This window comes from Canis aureus, chromosome 12 (genome assembly GCF_053574225.1).
Source record: "Canis aureus isolate CA01 chromosome 12, VMU_Caureus_v.1.0, whole genome shotgun sequence".
NCBI lineage: Eukaryota > Metazoa > Chordata > Mammalia > Carnivora > Canidae > Canis > Canis aureus.
In genome coordinates this window covers 24,680,474-24,702,635 of record NC_135622.1, presented here as the reverse complement: position 1 = coordinate 24,702,635, position 22,162 = coordinate 24,680,474, and the positions used below count along the sequence as shown (strand labels likewise).

The following is a 22,162-nucleotide window of genomic DNA, read 5'->3' as shown; positions in this document are numbered from 1 at the left end:
AATGCCTTGCCCAAGAGGATAAAGGTCATCAGTGACAAAACCCATATTTCCTGCTACCTGTAGGGCAGTGGCTCTCAGAATTGAACAGGTTCTGAACATCAGTTTCTACCTGCCACTCGCACCCCCCCCCCCCACCACCCCGACTTGTTAAGCCACCGGATCCTGGGCCTCCATCCAGGGTTTCTGATTCAGAAAGTTCCAAGGGGAGCCTGAGAATTGGCATTTCTGACAAGCTCCCAGGTGCTGCTGATGCTGCTAGTCTGGGAGCCCCACTTTGAGAACTGGTTTATAGGGCTTGTTGGGGCCCTACGAAAAAGTGATTCCAGCTTTTTTTGAATAGTGTTAGTGTGGTAGGTTTTTCTCCATCCTTTTACTTTTCTTTCTTTCTTTCTTTCTTTCTTTCTTTCTTTCTTTCTTTCTTTCTTCTTTCTTTTCTTTCTTTCTTTCTTTCTTTTATTTTTTGAATATCTAATCAGCTTTATTAAATAATTCATGAGATGGACAGTATCCCATCTAGCAAGTAGAAGGAAGTTCCTCCATTTTTTTACTTTTAATCTGTTCTTGTCTTCATATATATATTTATTTTATTTTATTTTTATTTATTCATGAGAGATACACACAGAGAGAGAGAGGCAGAGACACAGGCAGAAGGAGAAGCAGGCTTCATGCAGGGAGCCTGATGTGGGACTTGACCCTGGGACCCCAGGACCACGCTGTGGGTCAAAGACAGGGGCTAAACCGCTGAGCCATTCAGGCATCCCAGTGTCTTCATATTTAAAGTGGATTTCATGTACACAACATATAACTGATTATTTATTTATTTATTATTATTTAAATTCAATTTGCCAACATATAGTATAATACTGACTGGGTTCTTTATTTTTTTATTTTTATTTTTTTTCTGGGTCTCTTTAAATCCACTGTGACACTTTCTATTTTTTAGTTGGTGTATTTAGGCCACTCACATTTACATTGATCATTGCTTTAGTTACATTAGTAGCTATCATGTTTGTAACACTTTCAATCATGACTGTTCTTTATTTCTTTTTATTCTATGGTGATAAAATATACATAGCATAAAATTTACCATTTTCATTTTAGAAATGATTTTATTTATTTATTTATTTATTTATTTATTTATTTATTTATTTATTTTAGAGTTGGAGGTGGGGAGGAGCAGAGGGAGAGGGACAAGCTTGCTGAGCACAGAGCTTGGATGCCGATGAGATGTGGGTCTAGATCCCAGGACCCTGAGATCATGACCTGAGCTGAAATCAAGAGTTGGACGCTTAACCAACTGAGCCACTGAGGGGCCACCCCTATTTTAACCAGTTTTATGTGTATAGTTCAGTGGCATTAAGTAAACTCGCAGTGTCATACAACCATCATCATTATCTGTTTCCAGAACTTTTCACAATCCCATGCAGAAAATCTGTACCCATTAAATGATAATTCCCCAAGCCCCCTTGCCCTCACATCAGGGAAGCTCTGTTCTGTCTCTATGAATTTGTCTGTTCTAGGTACCTTATAGATATGGAATCATGATACTTGTCCTTTTGTGTCTGGTTTGTTTCACTTATATTTTTAAGCTTCATCTATATTGTAGCATGCATCAGAATTTAATTCCTTTTTAATACTGAATAATAACTTATTACAATAATATAACACATTTTGTTTATTCATTCATTTGTTGCTGGACATTTATTGTGTGGAAGAGGTTGTTTCCACCTTTGCAATTCTGCATGAATGATGCTGCTATGAATGCTCATATACAGGTATCTAAGCCCTGCTTTTCTTTCTTTCTTATCTTCTCTGCTTTTTCTGCCTTTACTGGTTTTGAGTATTTAAAAAATTTCCTTTTTCTCCTCTTAGCATATCAGTTATATTTCTCGAAAAAACTCTTTTTAGTGGTTACCCTAGAATTTGTAAGAGTTTGTTACAATGCATCGAAGCCTACTTTTATTTTTTTACTTTTTGATTCCTTTTAAATATTTTATTTATTTATTCATGAGAGAGAGAGATTGAGGCAGACATGTAGGCAGAGTGAGAAGCAGGCTCCATGCAGGGAGTCTGATGTGAGAGTTGATCCTGGGGCTCCAGCACCACATCCTGAGCCAAAGGCAGATGCTCAACCACTGAGCCACCAACGCGTCCCTGAAGCCTACTTTTAAATCACTCTATGCCAGTTCAGAAGTATCACAAATAGCACCACATACATGGCTGTGATGATAACTTTGAACAATTATCTTAGATCAATTAAGAATCAGAAAAGAACCCTTTATTTTACCTTTACTTATTCCTTCTCTAATACTCTTCTTTTTATAGATCTGATTTTCTGATCTATATCCTTTTCCTTCTCTCTGAATAACTTATTTTAACATATCTTGTTAAGATGGAAGGGCAGACCTATAAACGAGAAATTCTCTCAGAAGGACAAAACCATTGGCGAGGGAGACCACAGCAAGGATCAGCAAACACAGATATTGCACTCCAAATATTGTGATCCTTAAATAAGAAAATATCTGAGCCCCATGGTATTGTCTCCTCTTGGCAAGCAGTGTGGGGAGGGGTCACAGGCCCTGTACAGCCATTTGTTTTTTCACCTTTGCACAGATAATTTTATTATCTCCTGTGGGTGTCAACAGTGCTCACAGATTGTAATTTGAAACATTCAGGAAGCACATACCTGAATATTGTCACATTTCTTTACATCATGATTCAGTAACTATTAGACAGTTATGTCTGCTAAATACAGTGAACAAAATGGTATAAACGTTTACCATTCCCTTGTAAACAAGGCTTTTGTGCACAACAGTAACAAATGGAATTAATGCATATCACAATATCAATAAAGACCTCTTTAAATGAACTATTCTGTTTTTAAATAAACTCTGATTTTTTTTTTAGTACACATTTACAGACCTGATCAGTAAAAAGAAGTCAGATATCCATTTTCCTTTAAGAAGAAAATATTGCGAGATGGACCACTATGGAAGAACTCACTTAGGAAAGGGGGGCAGAAGCAAGCAAAGGACAATAGAGAGTTAAAAGTGCTTTCATACTACAACCTATATCTGTTAGAATACACCAACACAAGGACAAGATTGTCTGGGAAGGAGCTCATATTTACTTGAATTCCATCAAGTTGCAATCTATCTTGTAGTACACATAGGGGTAGTATTCTTCAAAAGGCCTTCAGACCTACCTGCTGTGGTGAGGCCTCCTAGTTGTGGTCAGCAGTAAAGGCAACATGAATGACTATGTGCCTGTGACACAATGTGCCTGTGTTTGGGACACATGCAAGACTTTCCCCACTCAAATCAGGCTTGTGTTGAGAGTGTGTGAGTGTGTGAGTCAATACAAGTGTGTGAGTGTGAGTGGAAAGGCAGCTGGGAAGGAGAACAGACCCACGGGAGATCCAGCTGAAGCCCCGAAGGCTTTACTGACACTCTCCTTTGGGGGTCTTTTGAATACCTTCTCTATGAAAGCTGTATCTCCTTTTATTTATCCCAAACTCTCAAGCTTAAAGTTCCTTGGTAAACACAGAAATGGAATGATGAATGAGAATTGTTAGCCTAGAAGCCCTGCTGGTAGGGCAGCGCCCAGGGAGTAGGATCCATGCAAGGAGCCCAATGTGGGACTTGATCCCGGAACCTCAGGATCCCGCCCCGGGCTGAAGGTGATGCTAAACCGCTGAGTCACCCGGGCTGCCCAGGAAGAAGCTTCTTGAAGACTGTGAACAATGGCAGTCAGGAACTCAGAAAGGATCTCCCATGCCACACCCTGCTGCCATCCCTGGGGTTTGTAGGAGTCAAGCTCAAGGCCAAATCTTGGCATTCCGGGCCCCAGTGGTTGAGTCAGAAGGGATCACCAGTGAGAACCTGAGATCTTGTTCCTCCGAGTGCCTCTCGCAGGACTCACTGTGATACCAGAAGAGGGGACGGAGAAGCTACTCAGCACTGCTCAAGGAGCACACGCCTGGTGTGGGAGACAGACTGGAGCCAGGGCATTGACCCCACACTGCGGTGAGTGCAGGACTGGTTTGGCCAGGTTTGGGGGAATACGGGAGAAAGGCACTAGCCACACTGAACACTGGCGGGATTCCCGTTGAGCCTGGTCTCCAAGGAAGAGTACACGTTCCTGCCAGGATGGAGGGAAGGCATTCCAACAGAGGAGTAACATCAGAGGGGTATGTGTGACTGGGGAGCAGAGGGGAGGTCAGTTGTGGCAGAAGAGAGAAATGTTTAGTTTTGTTTTTAAAAATATTTATTTTATTTAGGGACGCCTGGGTGGCTCAGAGGTTGAGCGTCTGCCTTTGGCTTGGGGCATGATCTTGGGTACCTGGATCGAGTCTCCCGCATTATGCTCCCTGCAGGGAGCCTGCTTCTCCCTCTGCCTATGTCTCTTCCTCTCTCTGTGTGTCTCTCATGAATAAATAAATAAAGCCTTAAAAAATATTTTGTTTATTTATTTGAGATAGAAAGATCATGAGTCAGGGCAGGGGGCGAGTTGGGACGACAGAGGGAGAGGGAGAAGCAGGCTCCTCCCTGAGCAGGGAGCCCCATCCCAGGACCCTGGGATCACAGCCCTAGCCAAAGGCAGACACGTAGCTGACTGAGCCCCCCCGGCGCCCTAAGAGGGGATGTCTTGAATGTGTTGTTTCTGCTCGGATGTGGCCCTTAGGTACTCTGCTACTCTCTGGCTTTTTTCTGCTCAAGCTCAGGGGAGAGAAACAACAAAAATACAATGTGTCCTAGTTCTCCGTGTTGCAGAAATGGCCACCAGATGGCACTCTTTCTCCCTTCTAAGGTCCCTGGTCTTCGGCACCTCGGCCTCCAGCTTGGCCCTTCCGTACCTGAACCGGCTTATGGCCTCCTGCAGGCTGCATGGAAGAGGTCTGGAATCCCTCTAAAACATCCAGTGCTTTCCCGAGAGAAGACAGAGTCTAAACGGAATGAAATCCTGAGCCAGGAGGAAGAGGCAATTCTTCTAAGAGGGGTGAGCAGACAGCGTTGATCTGAAGCAAGGACAGGAAAGCAGTCCTGCAGCACTCCGGCCTGGCCTGGGCGGGGGCCAGGGCAGCAGCCTTTCCTTGAGAGCCTGGGCATCTCAGGTCACAATCCAGTGATGATGATTAGGGGCACCCCCCACCCCCATCATCCAGTGCGAAGGATTAGAGGCTCCTGGCTCGAGCTCCTGCTACTGGCAGGCTTGTCTGTTCCCTGTCAGTTCCTAGGTGTGCTATGCAGAGCCAGCACCCCATGCCCTTACAGGGTCATAAACCCACGTGCTTCAGGGGCTGGAGGTGCAGTGTAAACGGGCGAAGCTGCGGGTAGGGCCGACTACAGGGGCCGGTGGGCCCTGGCGAGGGCACAAGCTCCTCTCCACAAGCATTCCAATTCAGATTTTCTTTTCTTTCTTTCTTCTTTTTTTTTTAAAGATTTTATTTATTTATTTATTTATGAGAGACACAGAGAGAGGGAGAGAGGCAGAGACACAGGCAGACGCAGCAGCAGGCCCCATGCAGGGAGCCCGACGCGGGACTCCAGGACCACGCCCTGGGCTGCAGGCGGCGCTAAACCGCTGACCACCCGGGCTGCCCCAATTCAGATTTTCTTAAAAGAGAGAGCTGGAAAAAAAGAGAGAGAGAGAGAGAGAGCTGGCTTAACGATGCACACCTGCCCGCTACTTAGATTTTTTTTTTAATTTTTATTTATGATAGTCACAGAAAGAGAGAGAGAGGCAGAGACACAGGCAGAAGGAGAAGCAGGCTCCATGCAGGGAGCCCGACGCGGGATTCGATCCCGGGTCTCCAGGATCGCGCCCCGGGCCAAAGGCAGGCGCTAAACCGCCGCGCCACCCAGGGATCCCCCCGCTACTTAGGTTTAAAATGCGGGGCCCAGGAGAAAGCCCGAGCCGGCTGCCCGGACCCTGGGGACCCTTCGCAGCTCTCCCCTCCTCCCTTTCCCCCGCATCTCCCACCTGCTCCCCCGGCACTGCCGCTCTACCATCGAACGTGCCAAGCCCCTCTGGCACCTCTGTCCAGGGCAGATGCCCCTAGTCCGGAGGCCCCTTCTCCCCTTCCCCATTTCCTCCAAGAACCAGCTCCAGGAGCAGCCCTCCCTCCGCTGGGTGGTGGGTGCGTGAAAGGCGGACGCAGTCGGGACCCGCGCAGCGCTTCGCTCCAAGGGCCACTTCACTTGGATTCTGAGAGTGGCGCCCCCTGGTGTTGCAGGAGTTGCGCGCCGCCGCCGCCGCCGCCGCGAGTGGAGGGAGGTGCTGGTCCGCGTGGGTTCAGTTACTGGGGTCTCTCTATTCTGTGGACACCTCCACGGAGAGCCACCAGATGGCGCGCGTCTATGCTTCTGGGGACTCCGCAATCCCAAGAGGATGCCGACAGGGAAGCCGGCTTACGTTTCTGGCACTCTTGGATCACAAGCTTCTCTTTGTTCTAAATGGCCCCTGGATCTCTTGAGCCCCGCAGAGTCCTGCTTGAGGTGCATTTCTACCCCGGTTCTGCCCCACAGCTGATCCCGAACACTTTTAGCCTCATTTCCTTACCACATGGGTGATGTTAGCTCAAGAAATTGCTGGCTGAGTCATCAGATCCTCTCAAGATGCTTAAGCCATAAAATATCAGCCCTGTGCGTCCACCTTGCCTGGACCTGCCCTGGATCAGCTCATGCCCTCCTGGCTTGGGGAGGCCATAAACTAGGCCTGGGGTCTGGGTGGGCCAGAATCCAGGAGAAGTTCTTGAAAGAGCCCCCTCAGCACCCTGAGCCTGTGGTCAGAAGAAGGCGAAGCAGCCGTGCAGGGCTCTTACTGCCCCCTGCACCTCCAGGAAGAGCTGGGCATTAGTGATGGGAACAGTGTTGGCCCAAAGGCTATTCGTCTGCCTTGTTTCTATCATTATTGGGGCCTCTAGAATTTTTTTGGAAAGATTTTATTTATTTGTTCATGAGAGACACACAGGGAGAGGCAGAGACACAGGCAGAGGGAGATGCAGGCTCCTTCCGAGGAGCCTGATGTGGGACTCGATCCTGACACTCTGGGATCATGCCCTGAGCTGAAGGCAGACCTCAACCACTGAGCCACCCAGGCATCCCTAGAATTTTTTTAAGGGACCAGCACAGCAATCTAGTTGGAAGAGAGGGGCCTGTTGGGTGGGAATGACGGAGGCACCCACCGATCTGCTTCGCACCTTGTAAGGACACTGCTTTTGCTGTTAATAAAGTAGCAATATTTTCTAGAGATGTCTTTATTACATTTACATGAGGATATTATTGTAGGTGTTTATGAGGTTGATGAAGTCTATAGTGGAAATTACTCTGTTTCACAGTTAAATAATGTTGGTTGTTAGTATGAACCAAATAGTTTTATATTCTATTAAGAAGTATTTCATATATTAGTTTACCAAGAACTTTAAGAAATCAGATATAGCTGTTGAAATTCATAAAAACTGACTTTTGGGCTCATAGCAAGATAAATATATATGCTTTTTTCCTTTTGTCAATTAATGAGCTGAATTATGACAATAGATTTCCTGAAACTGAAATATCCTGGCATTGTTGTAATAAACTTTAATTAGCAGCATTATAGTAGTACTATTTTAATGTGCTTCCTGATTAAATTTGTTAGTACGTGTTTTATTTAGAATTTTGCAACAATATTCATAGTAGATTTTGTTTTCAGGATCTTTTTGGCTTTGCAAAATGTATTGGTAGACATATGTCCTTTTCTAGCTACTGAAACAAATTTTGAGGTGTTGAAGTTATTGCTTTCTTGCAGCTTTGAGAGAAATCATCTGCGAAACCATCTGGGCCTGGCACTCCACTAAGTTATGATGTGCGAAGTGTGTGTGCGTGTGTGTGCGCACAGCTCATGATGTTATTCGGTGGATAAAAGCTTGTGGATGTTTTTAAAATAGTGATTGCCAATATTAAACAACACTCTTTGTTTACTGTTTTATGACATGAATTTTACTTTGTTTTATATTAACACCCTAAGTTTATCTTTCTGAAAACTGATGTACCTTTCTTGAAAAAATGTGATGGAAAATGGTTTTGACACTGTCTGAGAGTCCTTCACAAGGATTTCTTTTTTTTTTTTTTTTTAAAGATGTTATTGGGGCAGCCTGGGTGGCTCAGCAGTTTAGCGCTGCCTTTGGTCCAGGGCCTGATCCTGGAGATCCGGGATCGAGTCCCACGTCAGGCTCCCTGCGTGGAGCCTGCTTCTCCTTCTGCCTGTGTCTCTCATGAATAAATAAATAAAATATTTAAAAAATAAAAAAGATGTTATTTGAGAGAGAGAACAAGAGAATGTGAGGAGGGGAAGGAGCAGAGGAGGAGGGAAAGAAGAGGGGGGAATCTCAAGCGGAATCCATGCAGGGCAGGGCTCCATCTTACGATCCTGAGATCATAACCTGAGCTGAAACCAAGAGTTTGGCACTTAACCAACTGAGCCACTCAGGTGCCTCCTTCACAAGGATTTTTAAAACATTTATATTTACACTAAAAGCCCCACAATTCTCTAATCTTATTTCTGTCATCTTGAATTATGCTCTTTTAAAATAATGATTTCTTGTTTAGTCTTTCGATTTCTTAAATGAGTTATTTTCTTTGTTTTTTTTTTTGTATTATATAGAAATTTTTTTTGAAGACCAAGACCAAAAACCAAGTTTTTTATTTGTTCATTTCTTGCATTTGAAGTATTCCTCGATAACATCCTTCGCCTGAGATTCTTTGCCATAGTCCTTAACTGCCACACAACTGCAACCAACCACTTTATGGGGTTTTTCCTCTCTGTCAATTTTACAGAGGCCTACCCATTCCCCTAGTTTCTTATTGTCATCAACCTTAATTAGGTTGATTTGGTGTTCAGCACAAAGGGCCTCCACCAACTTGACATACATAGAGGCTAATCACAGTTGGATGCAAGCACACAAAGATGGGCTTGGCGCTTGTCTAAGGCTTTGGCAGCTTCGCGAATTCCACGTGCTAGGTAGGCCATCGTGGAGGAGGGCGGGCCTCAGCACCTCTTGTGAAGCAGTAGTAAGGGCCATTACACCTCCAGCAGCAAGGCCTTCCTCGGCCAGGAGTGTAGCCGGGGCTTGACTGCACAGGAGCTTCCGCCTCCGCGCGACAGAGAAAGAGCTGTGTTATATAGAATTGAGCTCCGTTGTATGTAACAGAAACTCCCAAAAATTCAGTGACTTGAATATCATAGAAGTTTCTTCCTCTCCCTCATAAAGAGTCAACCTCACCAAGTAGGCCACCCAAGCCTGATACGGCGGCTCTGAGGTTGATGCTCAGAGCTGAGGCTCCTCCCAGCTTTCTGTTCCACTATCTCTCGTATAGTTTCTTTTTAAAATTTTATTTATTTATTCATGACAGGCATAGAGAGAGGCGTCCCGGGCGTCCCGCCATATAGTTTCTTTAGGGTCATTTTCTGGCCCTAGGTCAGGGTGGGAACCGGACTTCTGCATTCTCTGTTCCTTGCTGGAGACAATGCCTGCTGGAATCTGGTGCCTGCCAGGATGAAAGGACAAATCAACCTCAAGCACTGCACTGGTTAATTTTATATATCACCTTGGGGATACCTGGGTGGCGTAGCGGTTTGGCGCCTGCCTTTGGCCCAGGGCGCGATCCTGGAGACCCGGGATCGAATCCCACGTCGGGCTCCCGGTGCATGGAGCCTGCTTCTCCCTCTGCCTGTGTCTCTGCCTCTCTCTCTCTCTCGTGTGACTATCATAAATTAAAAAAAAAATAACATTTACAATCAGGGGACACCTGTGTAGCTCAGCCGTTGAGTGTCTGCCTTTGTTTTAGTGCGTGATCCTGTGGTGCCTGGACTGAGTCCCACATCGGGCTCCCTGCACGGAGCCTGCTTCTCCCTCTGCCTGTGTCTCTGCCTCTCTCTCTCTGTCATGAGTAAATAAGTCAATAAATCTTAAAAAAAAATTACCATCAGCTGACCTGAAGTAAAAGGGATTACCCTCCATAATATGGGTGGGCCTCATCCAATCAGTTGAAGGCCTTCAGAGCAAAAATCGAGGTTTCCTGTGTAGGAAGGAATTCTGTCTTAAGATTGTAACGTGGAAAAAAAAAAAAAAAAAGATTGTAACGTGGATGAATTGCTTGTTTCCAGCCTGCTAACCTGCTGTATAGATTTTGGTCTTGCTAGCTCCCACAATTGTGTGAGCCAATTCCTTAAAAATCTCTTTTTCTCTCTCTGTATGTACACACACGTATATATGTAGGTGGAGTGTGTGTGTGTGTGTGTCTTTAATCTCAGAGCCCTTGCTCCAGCCCTAGTTTTTTGGTAAGATTGTTGGGAATAAGGGCCATGATGACAGAAGTTAGGTATTCTCCACCTGTTCAAGTCTATCTACACCAAGTTAAGACTCATGTAGAAAAAAAAAAAAAAAAGACTCATGTAGTCCCCAGGGGCTAAGAAGTTAATATGGAGCCTTTATTTATTTTAAATATTTTATTTCAGAGAGAGAGAGAGCTTGAGGGTGAGCACAAGGGGGAGGAAGAGGGAGTGTGTGTGTGGGGGAGCTAGAGGGAGAAGCAGACTCCCTGCTGAGCAGAGAGCCTGATGTGAGGCTCGATCCCAGGACACTGAGATCATGACCTGAGCCAAAGGCAGTTGCTTATCCAACTGAGCCACCCAGGAGCCCAATATGGAATCTTTATACAACAGTTTAGCATGTGACTGTGGTGAACAATGATGAGTTTGGGTGCTTAATACCCATTTACCCTGTTCTTAATAATAGTACTTAATTTTCACTTACAAATCTACTCCTTGGATTTTGTAACTTTGTATGGTGACAGATGGTAACTAGGCTGATTGTGGTGATCATTTCACAGTGTATGAAAATATCAAATCATTATGTTGTACACTTGAAACTAATATGTCATATGTCAATTATACTTCAATTTAAAAAAATCTACGCCATCTCTACTCAATGTTCCTGTGATTCTAGTGAGGCTGACCTGGCCAATGTGATCGGGTCAGGGAGGTACACCTGACCTAATTCTGGCAGGTGAAGGTTAGGTCCAGGCTTTTTGTTTGAACTGGAAGGAGAGACATTCTCTCATTTTTGCTGTTTTCACACTTTGGGGGAATGTAATCTTTGAGCTGCACAGCTGTATTGTCACCATGAGTGAAGAGGCCAGCCCAAGAAGGAAGAAAGAAAATTGCAGAATTGAAAGATGGAGAGAGAGAGAGAGAGAGAGAGACCAGGTGACATCATTTGGCTATCTCCATCAGCCACATCTGAAGCAAAACCTACCTACTTCCTGGATCTCTTGTTTACATGAATAAATAAATCCTTTTTTGCTTACGACTGGTTGGATAATTTTTTTTTAAAGATTTTATTTATTCATGAGACACACGGGGGTGGGGGGGCAGAAACAGGCAGAGAGAGAAGCAGGCTCCATGCAGGGAGCCCGATGTGGGACTTGATCCTGGGTCTCCAGGATTACGCCCTGGGCCAAAGATGGCTCTAAACCGCTGAGCCATCCAGGCTGCCCCAAGTTTTTTTTTTTTTTTTTTAACCAAAAAAACAAAGAATCCACATGATATGATTATGCACTCTACTGATTTTTTTTTTCTAAGAACAAGCCAGATCAAATAACCTGGCATCTGAGTAGCAGGAAACAAAATAAGGGACAGCTTGACATGAGATAACATTTGGACAAAAACAGTGATTCAAAAACAGGTTCTTTTCAGCTACAGATGCCTCAGATGAAGGTCTTTGGGCTGCACTGTTGTGCTGTTACTGTTGTAAGAGTGTCAGCTTTTTGGAGCAGAATTGCCTTCCTAGAGAATAGGATTTTTCTACAATGTAGAACAATTCTTAGCTGTGGTGTGAGTGCTTGACAACTTTAGATAGCATTCATGGGACTGATAGTTGTTGTTGTTTTTTTAATCTTCTAATTAATAGCCAAGTCTTTCTGATCTTGTTGACTTCTATGCAGTACATCAATTTAGCATTACAGTGATAGACATGAATGCCACAGAAATTCAGAGTAAATGCTGGAATAACACCAGGGCCAAGTCAACCCCATCTTATGAGCTCAGTCTTCTGAATTTCACTGGAGAGATAAAAATTAAGCTTGGTGCCCATTTAGTTTTAAACCAGAATACAGTATCCCGTGATCCTATATTTTGTCATTAATCCAGGTAACCTGTTTATCTTACCTGTGTTAGAATGTCCAGGATAATCCATTTTGTTTATCCTGAGCAACTACCTATGTTGGGACCCAATACTTAGCAGATGCTTAATAAATTGTGATTGAATAAATGGAGAAAGCAATGGGTCGATGAATATTGATAGCTTCTCCACTTTGGCCCTAATTAGCATGTTGATTCTGGCCAACCCTGCTGCTTTTTCCCACCACGGGCTTCCACCCAGGCTCCCACCAGTGGCAGCTTCCAGGGTTTAGCCTGGTGCCAGTTCTCTGACACTGTGATGTCTTCCAAGTTGACCCTGCCCTTCCCTGGGCTCAGTGCCAGAGACACCAACTTTATCATGGCCAATGACATGGCCCATTTTATTGTCTCTGTACAAGATGTTGGCCATAAAGTTAATTTATGATACTTACTTGGGGACTATATAATCTCCAAAGCAGTACCGTGTCTCCCAATGTACTTTCTGGGAAGTGCCCTGGTTATTGGACGCTTTGGTCGTCCCCCCTGGAACTTGAGACACAGAAATGAAGTCACAGAGACATATAAAAGTTTCTGCTTGTCAGATTACAACTTCTGTAATTGCCCACATCATCTAAAGTCTTAATATTTCTCCCTCTGGAAAGTCTTTTGTAACTGTACTGATTTTCTATCCCCACAGCCCTTGGTGTGCTGGAGCTGACTGCCACCAACTCACAAAGATTCAATTGTTAAATTTTCAGAAGGGAGCAAATTGATTGTTAAACTCTTGACAGTTTAAGATTGGCAATATTTACATCATAGAAATCAGCAAATGCTACAGATCAGCTCTTACCTACCTGCACCCTGACTGTGAGAGCTGGTTGTTAAACACTGACCAACATTGCACCGTGGATAAACTGGCCTTTCCCTACTTCAGCCCTCTTTACTTCTTGCCTGGATGGTTACCATATCCCAAAAACCAGCATCTTTGCACCCAGACTTCCCATTCCAGATGATCATTGTAGAATACTTTTGACTGCAAGTAAGAAAACCCAACTACAGATTCGTTAAGTATAAGAAAAATGTAATGTTTCACATAACAAAATATTTAAAGATAAGGCACTTTCGAGAAACCTCAGCATCTCAAGAGCTCATCAAGTACACAGATTATTGTAATTTTTCCACTTTGCCACTCTCAGTGTGTTGCATTTCCCTTCATGGCTTCAAAATAACTGTCATGGTTCAAGAAGAACATCTTCCTGCAATGGTCTGTAATGCTTTTACTTGTGTCCTATTTTTTTTTTTTAAGATTTTATTTATTTATTTGACAGAGCACAAGTAGGCAGAGTGGCAGGCAGAGAGAGAAGAGGGAGAAGCAGGCTTCCCACTGAGCAGGGAGCCTGACATGGGGCTTCATCCAGGACCCTAGGATCATGACCTGAGGTGAAGGCAGATGCTTAACTGACTGAGGCACCCAGGTGCCCCTCTTAAGTCCTCCTTAAGGAGCAATTCAGTCTTTCCAGAAGTCCCACAGCAGGCTTCCTCTTGGGTCTTCTTGACCAGAATAGCAACCCATATCTATTCTTTTATCAATCCATATCTATTGCTAAGCCAATCACTGCAAAGGTAATAATAAAATTGCCATGGTTGGTTCAGACTGTTAATTTCCAACTGTTTAGAACCAACATCTCCTTTAGCATCAAATATCTTGTAACACTTCTCTTTCTCGAAACGGAAATCAAAGATAATTAATCTACTCTCACACATACTTTATTTTTTATTTTTATTTTTTCACACATACTTTAAAAACAAATCGATACCAGCCCTCATAGGAATATAAAGGTGAGAGATGCCTGGGTGGTTCAGCGGTTGAGCATCTGCCTTTGGCTCAGGGTGTGATCCCGGGATCCGGGATAGAGTCCTATATCGGGCTTCTTGCAGGGAGCCTGCTTCTTCCTCTGACTATGCCTCTGCCTCTCTTTCCTATGTCTCTCATGAATAAATAAATAAATAAAATCTTTTTTTTTTAAGATTTTATTTATTCATTCATGAGAGACACAGAGAGAGAGAGAGGCAGAGACACAGGCAGAAGGAGAAGCAGGCTCCATGCAGGGAGCCTGACGTGGGACTCGATCCTGGGTCTCCAGGGTCACGCCCTGGGCCAAAGGCAGCGCTAAACCGCTGAGCCCCCTGGGCTGCCCTAAATAAATAAAATGTTAAAAAAAAAAAAAAAAAAGGGAATATAAAGGTGAAGTAAAGAAATAGAATTTATAAAAAAAAATTATATGTCTGCATTTCAGCATATATGATTAATTGTATTATCATGATTCCCAATTATTCCTGGTCTTCCCTGTAGCAGAATTATACACACCAACCCTAAAGTGTCTCATCGATGTCAGGCTTGCTTTCTGGTTTGCTTTGGTCAATGGAATGTGAATGGAGGGATCCCTGGGTGGCGCAGCGGTTTGGCGCCTGCCTTTGGCCCAGGGCGCGATCCTGGAGACCCGGGATCGAATCCCACGTCAGGCTCCCGGTGCGTGGAGCCTGCTTCTCCCTCTGCCTGTGTTTCTGCCTCTCTCCTCTCTCTCTCTGTGTGCCTATCATAAATAAATAAAAATTAAAAAAAAAAAAAAAAAAAAAAAAGGAATGTGAATGGAAGTTCCACATCTGAGAAGAGTTTGAAAAGCCATTGTATGGCTCTGCCATTCTTCTTTCCTTCTCCCATAACAAGAGCATGTTCCAGATGGGGGCTGTGCCTTTGGCTTGGTTCTCAGAATAAAGGCACATGCAACTGGCGCAGAGTTTCAACTGATGTGTATGTGAATAAAAATACAATTTGTTGTTGTAAGCTATTGAAATTTTTGGAGTTTGTTACTGCAGTATGACCTATCAAAATCTGACTAATACAGTATAGCAATGTTCTGCAGCTAAAGAAGCAATCTGTACTTTAGGTATGTTTGCACCTATACACAGCATTACCATTAATCCAGCGACTTCAAATGAACACTGATACAATTGTGTTGCATCAACAATTCAAAAGCCAAGAAAAATATCACTATCAGTGACATGAAAGCTCTGAGGTAAAAAACAAAAAAGGCATCTCCCAATTTAGATTTATTGTTTTATTTTATTTTTTTATTTTTTATTTTTATTTTTATAGCTTTTATTTATTTACTCATGTGAAACACACGCAGAGAGAGGCAGAGATACAGGCAGAGGGAAAAGCAGGCTCCCTGTGGGGACATGATCCCAGGACCCCAGGATCATGCCCTGAGCCAAAGGCAGATGCTCAACCACTGAGCCTCCCAGGTGCCCTCAATTTACATTTATGTGCTAGTTGCATTCTTGGAAAATGCAGTGTATACAAAATTTGTGCAGAATTTGTTTTTGCTAGAGTTACATAATTATAGAGATATTTCATCTATACAAATGTGTAGTGATTCATTTTATAAGTCCATTTAGCTAAAGTTCAAAAGTAGGCAAAATGTATACATCCTATTCGAAATTAAAATAGATATATGACTCTCCTAGGCACTAGGTTGTGTTCAGTTTGGGAAGATTCATCAAGCTGTACACTCGTTTTTTAATTTAATTTAAAATTTTTTAGCGTATACTTATGATCTGTGCATTTTTCTATATGCATGTTATACTACAATAAAGAGTCTTTAAAGAAGGTCATGTAAGGCACAGCACAAATCTTTGATGTATGGAGTTGTCATATGCCATGCTGGATGTCTAGTATTCCTTTTTTATTTATTTATTTATTTATTTATTTTTTATTTATGATAGTCACAGAGAGAGAGGGGCAGAGACAGAAGCAGGCTCCATGCACCGGGAGCCCGATGTGGGATTCGATCCCGGGTCTCCAGGATCGCGCCCTGGGCCAAAGGCAGGCGCCAAACCGCTGCACCACCCAGGGATCCCCCGATGTCTAGTATTCCTGATCCCAGTTTATGATCAACAGTATTCCCTAATCATTATGATAGCCAAACTGAAACAAAACGCCCTCAGAAATTTCTATAATGCTGAACCCCTGGGTGCCGTATGTTTATACTAATCAAACTTTGCTCCTGGAGCTGACCCCTTGAAGCTCATCACCTGCTTCATGTCTAAATAAAATTGCACTTGCATGTACCACAAAGAAGGCAGGATAGGAGGGGATGAGGAGTGTGTCCTGGTGTGTTGGTGGTGGACGTTGGATAGATAACCTTCCATGTCAGTCACAACATCCTTCACATGCTATCAAATACATCTCAGATCAGTTTGTCTCAGCCTCCAAAATCTGCAGTGGCTCTCAACTGTCTACAGAGTAAAAAAAAGTATCTTTCTAGGCGGATTGTGAGGCTTCTGTTTCCACTGAACCACTCCCTCTCCCTTCAGGAATGTGAGATTGCTGTGCGTTGCTTCACCTGTTCAGAAAGCCCTGCTTCCCTTCTCACTCCTCAAGGTCTTCAAATGCTGCTTTTCACATGAGGCAGCCTCCCGTGCAGACACCACTCCTTTGTACACCTTCTCTTCGGCATTTATTTCACTTTGCCTTTTGTATAGTTGGTTGGCTCACATCTTGCAGCTTCTACAGGCCTAGTGCAGTGATAGACACTCACTGGATGCTCAAAAAAGGCATGCCGAATTAAAATGAACCAGAACACAGCCTCTGTATTTCAGAGAAATCAGCAGTCCAATATCTAAAATCTTTTAACTGATTGAGACTCACAGTTGCTCTCTGGGTAATATACAGCTTTCCGTCAATAGCCTCAATTGTGAATTAACCATATTTCTCCTCCTTGTAATCGCATTGTGTCCTGAACTGGGCTCTAGGAGGGAAATGAAGATGTTTGGCTTTCTTGCACCATGCTAACTTTCACATACCCACCATGCTTGGGCTCTGTCAATGCATAATAGAACCAACATTCAGACAGTGGTTGGGCCTGGTAGCAGCATGGCTTTAGCATAGCCAAGACGAGGCCAGGTGATATTTCAGCTGTAATTCAAGAAGTATTTATTTAAGTATGCATTATGTGCTGGCTACAGTGTATTATGTGCTGGCTTCAATTAATAAGAATCCTTCTCTATTCAGTCCAGACAGGAAGGTGATGCATGTGCCCAGGTACCAGCAGAGAGGTAAAGATAGGAGCTGAGAGGAGAAAGAGAATGTCTTTGCTGGGAAATCTAAGAGGGCTAATCAGAGAAAGTGGTGATTGGTAGGGTCTGGTAGGTTGGTTAATATTTGACTAATTAGAAAAGAGACAGGAGGGGCACCTTGGTGGCTCAGTGGTTGAGGGTCTGCCTTCAGCTCAGGGCGTGATCCTGGGATCCTGGGGTAGAGTCCCGCATCGGGCTCCCCACAAGGAACCTGCTTCTCCCTCTCCCTGTGTCTCTGCCTCTCTCTGTGTCTCTCATGAATAAATAAATAAAATCTTTAAAAAAAGAAAAAAGAGGGTCACTCAAAGTGGGGAAAATATTCAGGGGGGCTTGTTTACACAATTTTCAGCTTTTTCCTCTGAATTAATTGTATATTGCCTTAGAATCTGGGAATCTTTAGCTCTTCATAGGATTAAAAAATCTTTTTTTAAAAGTATTTTATTTATTTATTCATGAGAGATACAGAGAGAGAGGCAGAGACACAGGCAGAGGGAGAAGCAGGTTCCCCTCAGGGAGTCCGATGCAAGACTTGATCCCCGGGCCAGGATCACGACCTGAGCTGAAGGCAGATGCTCAGCCACTGAGCCACCCAGGTGTCCAAAAAAATCTTTTCATTCAAGTAAAACACACAGACAGCAAACTGCATGTGACTGCTCATTTTAAGTATTTATCTTGATTTTTTTTTTTAAGATTTTATTTATTTATTAATGAGAGAGAGAGGTAGACACACAGGCAGAGGGAGAAGCAGGCTCCATGCAGGGAGCCTGACGCAGGACTCGATCCTGGGTCTCCAGAACCAGGCCCTGGGCTGAAGGTGGCACTAAACCGCTGAGCCACCCGGGCTGCTCTTCTTGATGGTTTTTTACACATGTACACACCCTTGTAACTACCACTCTGATCGAGGTATACAACATTTTAATCACCCTGGGAGGTTCTGCTGACTTTTATTATTAGAAATCATTTTTGCCTTTTCTAGAATTTCATCGAAATAAAATCGTACAATTAGATATTAGTACTTGGTTCTTTTTTATTGTTGAGTAACCTAATGATTGAGAAATTGTGCAAATATATCAAATTTGTCTATCCATTCTGTTGAGAGACATAAGGGGTGTTTTTGCTCTTTGGTTAATATGAATAAGGCTGCCAGGAACATATCCTTTGGTGGATCATACACTCATTTCTCTGGGATATGTAAGTAGGAAGGGTGTTGCTGGGTCATTGGGTTGCTTATGTTCATCTTTTGTAGATTGGGATTGGGGTCTGAAGTGGGAGGAGGGGGCTGTCTTGTGGAACTGAGCCCTTGATCTATGGGGTTTGCATTAACTCCAGGTAGATAGTGTCAGACTGAATTGAGGGGATGAGAAAGTCACGGGAATCTTCTAAGTCAGGGGGCCCTGGGAAATGGGGTTCTGTTCTCCAGGGTGGACCCACTGGGGTCAGGGAGTCTGTGGAATCCAAAGGGAGAGAACATGCGATTGGTGTCCCAGACAAGGCCCTGGGGAGGAGGCTGGGGCTGAAGAGGCCTTAGGTTGACTGCCCAGACAGGATTTGAAGTGCCCATGAGGAGCACCTATGGAGCTCAGAGGTGGAGGGTGCTTGGGGTGAGGGGTCAGGAGGCACCTATCAGCAACCAACCTTGTAACAGTTGCCAAGTACTTCAAAATCTGCCTCCTCTGTCTCCTGCCTTCTCACACCTCACCTCCCTGCGGCTTGCTCACTCCACCCCAGCTGCTTCTGCCCCGGGTCATCCAACACACTCTTCTCTCAAGGCCCCTGCATTTGTGTTCCCCCTCCTGGAACCTCTTGTCTTATCCAGAGGCCTCCCTTGACTGACCTATTGAAAATTGGTCACTTCCACTCCCTCTCCAGCCCCGGCACACTTGTCTCCCCACACCCAGCCTGCTTTACCTTCAGGGCCCTTCTCACCAGCAGACCTACTGTTACTGTCTGAAGGGAGTAGTGATTTCTTCTGTTCCCTTTTCATTAACCTCCTAACAATAGACCCTACCAGGGTCGATTATGCTCAAATAGTAAATGCTCATGAAATCTCATGAAACGTTTGACACAACAGATGTTCCAAACCTTGGCTTATGGAATCCCCCAAAGCACATCCTTGGTCCTAAATTCTGGCTCACTACTCACTGGCTGTGTGACTTCAGCAAATTCCCTAGCCTCTTTGACCTTAGTTTCCCCATCTACAAAATGGGATAGTTATCATAGTGTCTTAATAGTTTCTGAGAACTAAAAATCCTAAGACAATCCCTGGCTCAAAGCAGACCCTCAGTGAAAGTTCACGTACCGCCCCCCCCCCCCCCCCCTGCCCCCCGGTATTTCTCTCTCTTCCTTCCTTACCACATCCCCACCCCCTTAGGTGCACTCACCCTCCACAGCACAGGTCTCACTGCGGAATCACTCCTTTGTGCAAAATGGGCAGTGGCTCCCTTAGCCTAGCTGTCCCTGCTCTGGTCTACTGTGGCTGCCTGTCTTATCCACCAGGGTTTTAGGTTTGTGGACAGGGATCACACCTCATTCAAATTACTCCTCACCCAGCATCCAGCCCATTATGGGGAGACAAAAATGTGGGACAAATCACTAAGGAAGGTGTCCTCACCTCCCTTTTTAGGAGAAAATTTCACCCCTGGGACCATAAGCCAGTCTCTTCCATTCCAGAACGCCCTGCAGGCTCCCCACCTCCCATCCACTCCTCCCTTCTGGGTTGGTCTCCCTCTTCTCTAGGGTGTAACCCTGCAGGGCTCTGCTGCTAGGTCCCAGCCCTCCCTCCACACACCCACCCTTCCGGCTGCTCCCAGCACAGGAGGCAGCTCAGCCTAGCACTCCCTCTAACGGTTAGCTTTTGTGGAAGGTTCTGCACTAGGGTTGAAAGACAAAAAGCTAGGCTGTTCCCTCCAGCTCTGATGTTCCTGCTGTGGTTTTCCCTCCCGGATCCCGCCTTTGTTTTCTAAATTCCACCGCCTTAAGTTCCAAGAAAGCCTCCAGGAGACTTTTGTGACCTCACCCAATTTCCAACATTCCAGATATAGCAGCTTACCCCTTTCTTCTCAGACTTTAAATCACTGTTCTCTTTCCGGGTGTGAATCAGAACTATGAAGCCAGAGAAACAGTGGGAAGGTAAAAGCTTATCAAAAGCAAATCCTTAAAAAAAAAAAAAAAAAAAAACCCAAATCCTGCTCCCCTGAAAATGCATTTTCCCAAAGAGCTTCCAGGAACGACAGTGAGGTTAAATTTTACACGGTGTGATCAGAAGAAGAGCTGAGCAGCTAATAATAACCCACAAAATCTCAGGGAGAAGCAGGGAAGGCCAAAATTAAAAAGGGTCCCTGCAAACCGGCCGTTTGTTCCGAGACCCCCTCCCGCTCTGCGGCAGCGACTCGACTCCAGCGCGTCGGGCTCTGCTGCAGCGACACTGCCCACGCGTTCCCAACCAAGACTCAGACCACGCCAGCCATGCCACGAGGTGTGTTTTATTTTCATTAATCATACAAATAATTTGCTATAATATCCCAGGGCAAACCGGAGAATTTGGCAGTCCGATTGGGGGGGGTCCCCTCAGAGACCCGCAAGGCCGGTGGCGTCGGCGCGGAGTGCCCGGGTTCACAGTGCAGCCTGTCGCTCGTGTCCATCTTGCAGGTGGCTCTTCCTCCTCCACATCACGACTGGGGTGTCTCGAAGATGACGGGGGTGGGGGATCCTGTAGGTTCTTAGGAAATCTCGCTCCGCTTCTCCTGCTCAATGGCTGTGGAGAGCAGGAAAGCAGGGACGGGGGGATGAGGACCGCTGGCACCCCCCACCCCCACCCCCACCCCCACCCCGAGGCACCCCGGGGGCTGGGGATCGAGAAAGAGGCTTGGGGCTGGGGAGACACGCGCTTCGGGGAGCAGAAGGGGGGCCGGGGCGGGGTCCTCGCAAAGGGCGGGGCGGGGTGGGGCGGGGGCGGGGGCGCCGGGCTGGGGGCGCGGGGGCGCGGGCGGGGGCGCGCTTACTCTCTTTGGTCGGCAGGGTGTTCTTCTCCTGCGTCTCCGTCTTCTTCAGCTTGGCCTTATCGAAGCTGGCGATTTCCCCCATGTCTGGCTTGTCTGCCATGTTCTTAGAGCGACCCTAGTGGGCAGAGCGAGGCGGTTGGCCCGCGGCCGGGCGCCAGGGCCCCTCCGCCTCGCCGCCGCCTCCCGACGTGGCACTGGGCCGGGGCGTTGCCGGCGGCCGCGGCCGGGGACCTGGGCGCGTCCCGCACCCCCGTGCTCGCCCCAGGGCGTGGCCCACCGGCCGGGCGTCCCGTCGGGGAGGCGCGCCCGCCGCGCGGCCAGGTGCCCCCCGCACCCCCGTGCCCCCGCCCTCGGCCACGCTCACCGAGGAGTTCCGCTGCGAGCCCGCGCCGGCTGCTCCCACTCGCGTTGCTGCAGCAAGAGACAAAAGAGCGGCGCCCGCCCCTCGCCTTATATACGCCGCGCCCCGCCCCGCCCCGCGCCCGCCGCAGCGGGGCGGTCCTGGGAGGCGGGGGCGGGGGCAGCGCGGGCCGCTCCCTCCCCGCCGCGCCCTGGGCCCTCGCCTCGCGGGCTGCGCGCGCTTCTTCCTGAGCGCGGCCCCGGCCCCCCGCGCCCCCGGGTCGCCGTCGCCCTGCGGCAGACGCCGTCGGCGCCACCGGGGTGGGGGGTGGGCGCTGGGCCCTGGCCTTGCTGCGGGGGCTGTGCTCCCCTCCCCGGGAATCTGCTGCCCCCCCCCCCCGCCCCAGCCCCGAACGGGCGTGGGGTCGGCGGGGGAGGGGTGTGTGTGTGTGTGTGTGTGTGTAGCACGTAGTTGTAGGTGCGGAGGGATGTGCGGCCTTGCACGCGGACTCTGCAGTACTCCC

The 22,162-nt window shown here is 46.3% G+C and overlaps 1 protein-coding gene, 1 long non-coding RNA gene and 1 pseudogene across 3 annotated transcripts; 1 reads left to right on the top strand and 2 right to left on the bottom strand.

Annotated features, from left to right (window-relative positions):
* The first annotated feature begins 2,911 nt into the window (after positions 1-2,911).
* On the top strand, positions 2,912-7,968 carry LOC144280741 (uncharacterized). Of its 2 annotated transcripts, none has more exons than XR_013349164.1 (2): positions 2,912-4,025; positions 4,810-7,968. It is a non-coding gene; the product is annotated as an uncharacterized LOC144280741 (long non-coding RNA). The 2 variants fall into 2 exon arrangements; XR_013349165.1 differs by having other exon boundaries at positions 2,912-4,189.
* A 692-nt stretch (positions 7,969-8,660) lies between these two features.
* LOC144324539 (small ribosomal subunit protein eS12-like) lies at positions 8,661-20,939 on the bottom strand (annotated as a pseudogene).
* TMSB10 (thymosin beta 10) lies at positions 20,761-21,799 on the bottom strand. Its single transcript, XM_077843087.1, has 3 exons — positions 21,664-21,799; positions 21,300-21,414; positions 20,761-21,052 (listed from the first exon to the last, which is right to left on the bottom strand). Exons 2-3 carry the CDS (start codon positions 21,397-21,399, stop codon positions 21,018-21,020), a joined length of 135 nt encoding a protein of 44 aa, XP_077699213.1. The 5' UTR covers positions 21,400-21,414; positions 21,664-21,799; the 3' UTR covers positions 20,761-21,017.
* Positions 21,800-22,162: the final 363 nt, after the last annotated feature.

What these genes read in the sequence shown, in the direction of transcription:
- TMSB10 (XM_077843087.1), bottom strand. Translation starts at nt 21,399, where the DNA reads ATGGCAGACAAGCCAGACATGGGGGAAATCGCCAGCTTCGATAAGGCC. An exon ending in CACCCTGCCGACCAAAGAGA is followed by an intron (nt 21,053 to 21,299) that starts GTAAGCGCGCCC and finishes TGCTCTCCACAG; the next exon opens with CCATTGAGCAGGAGAAGCGG.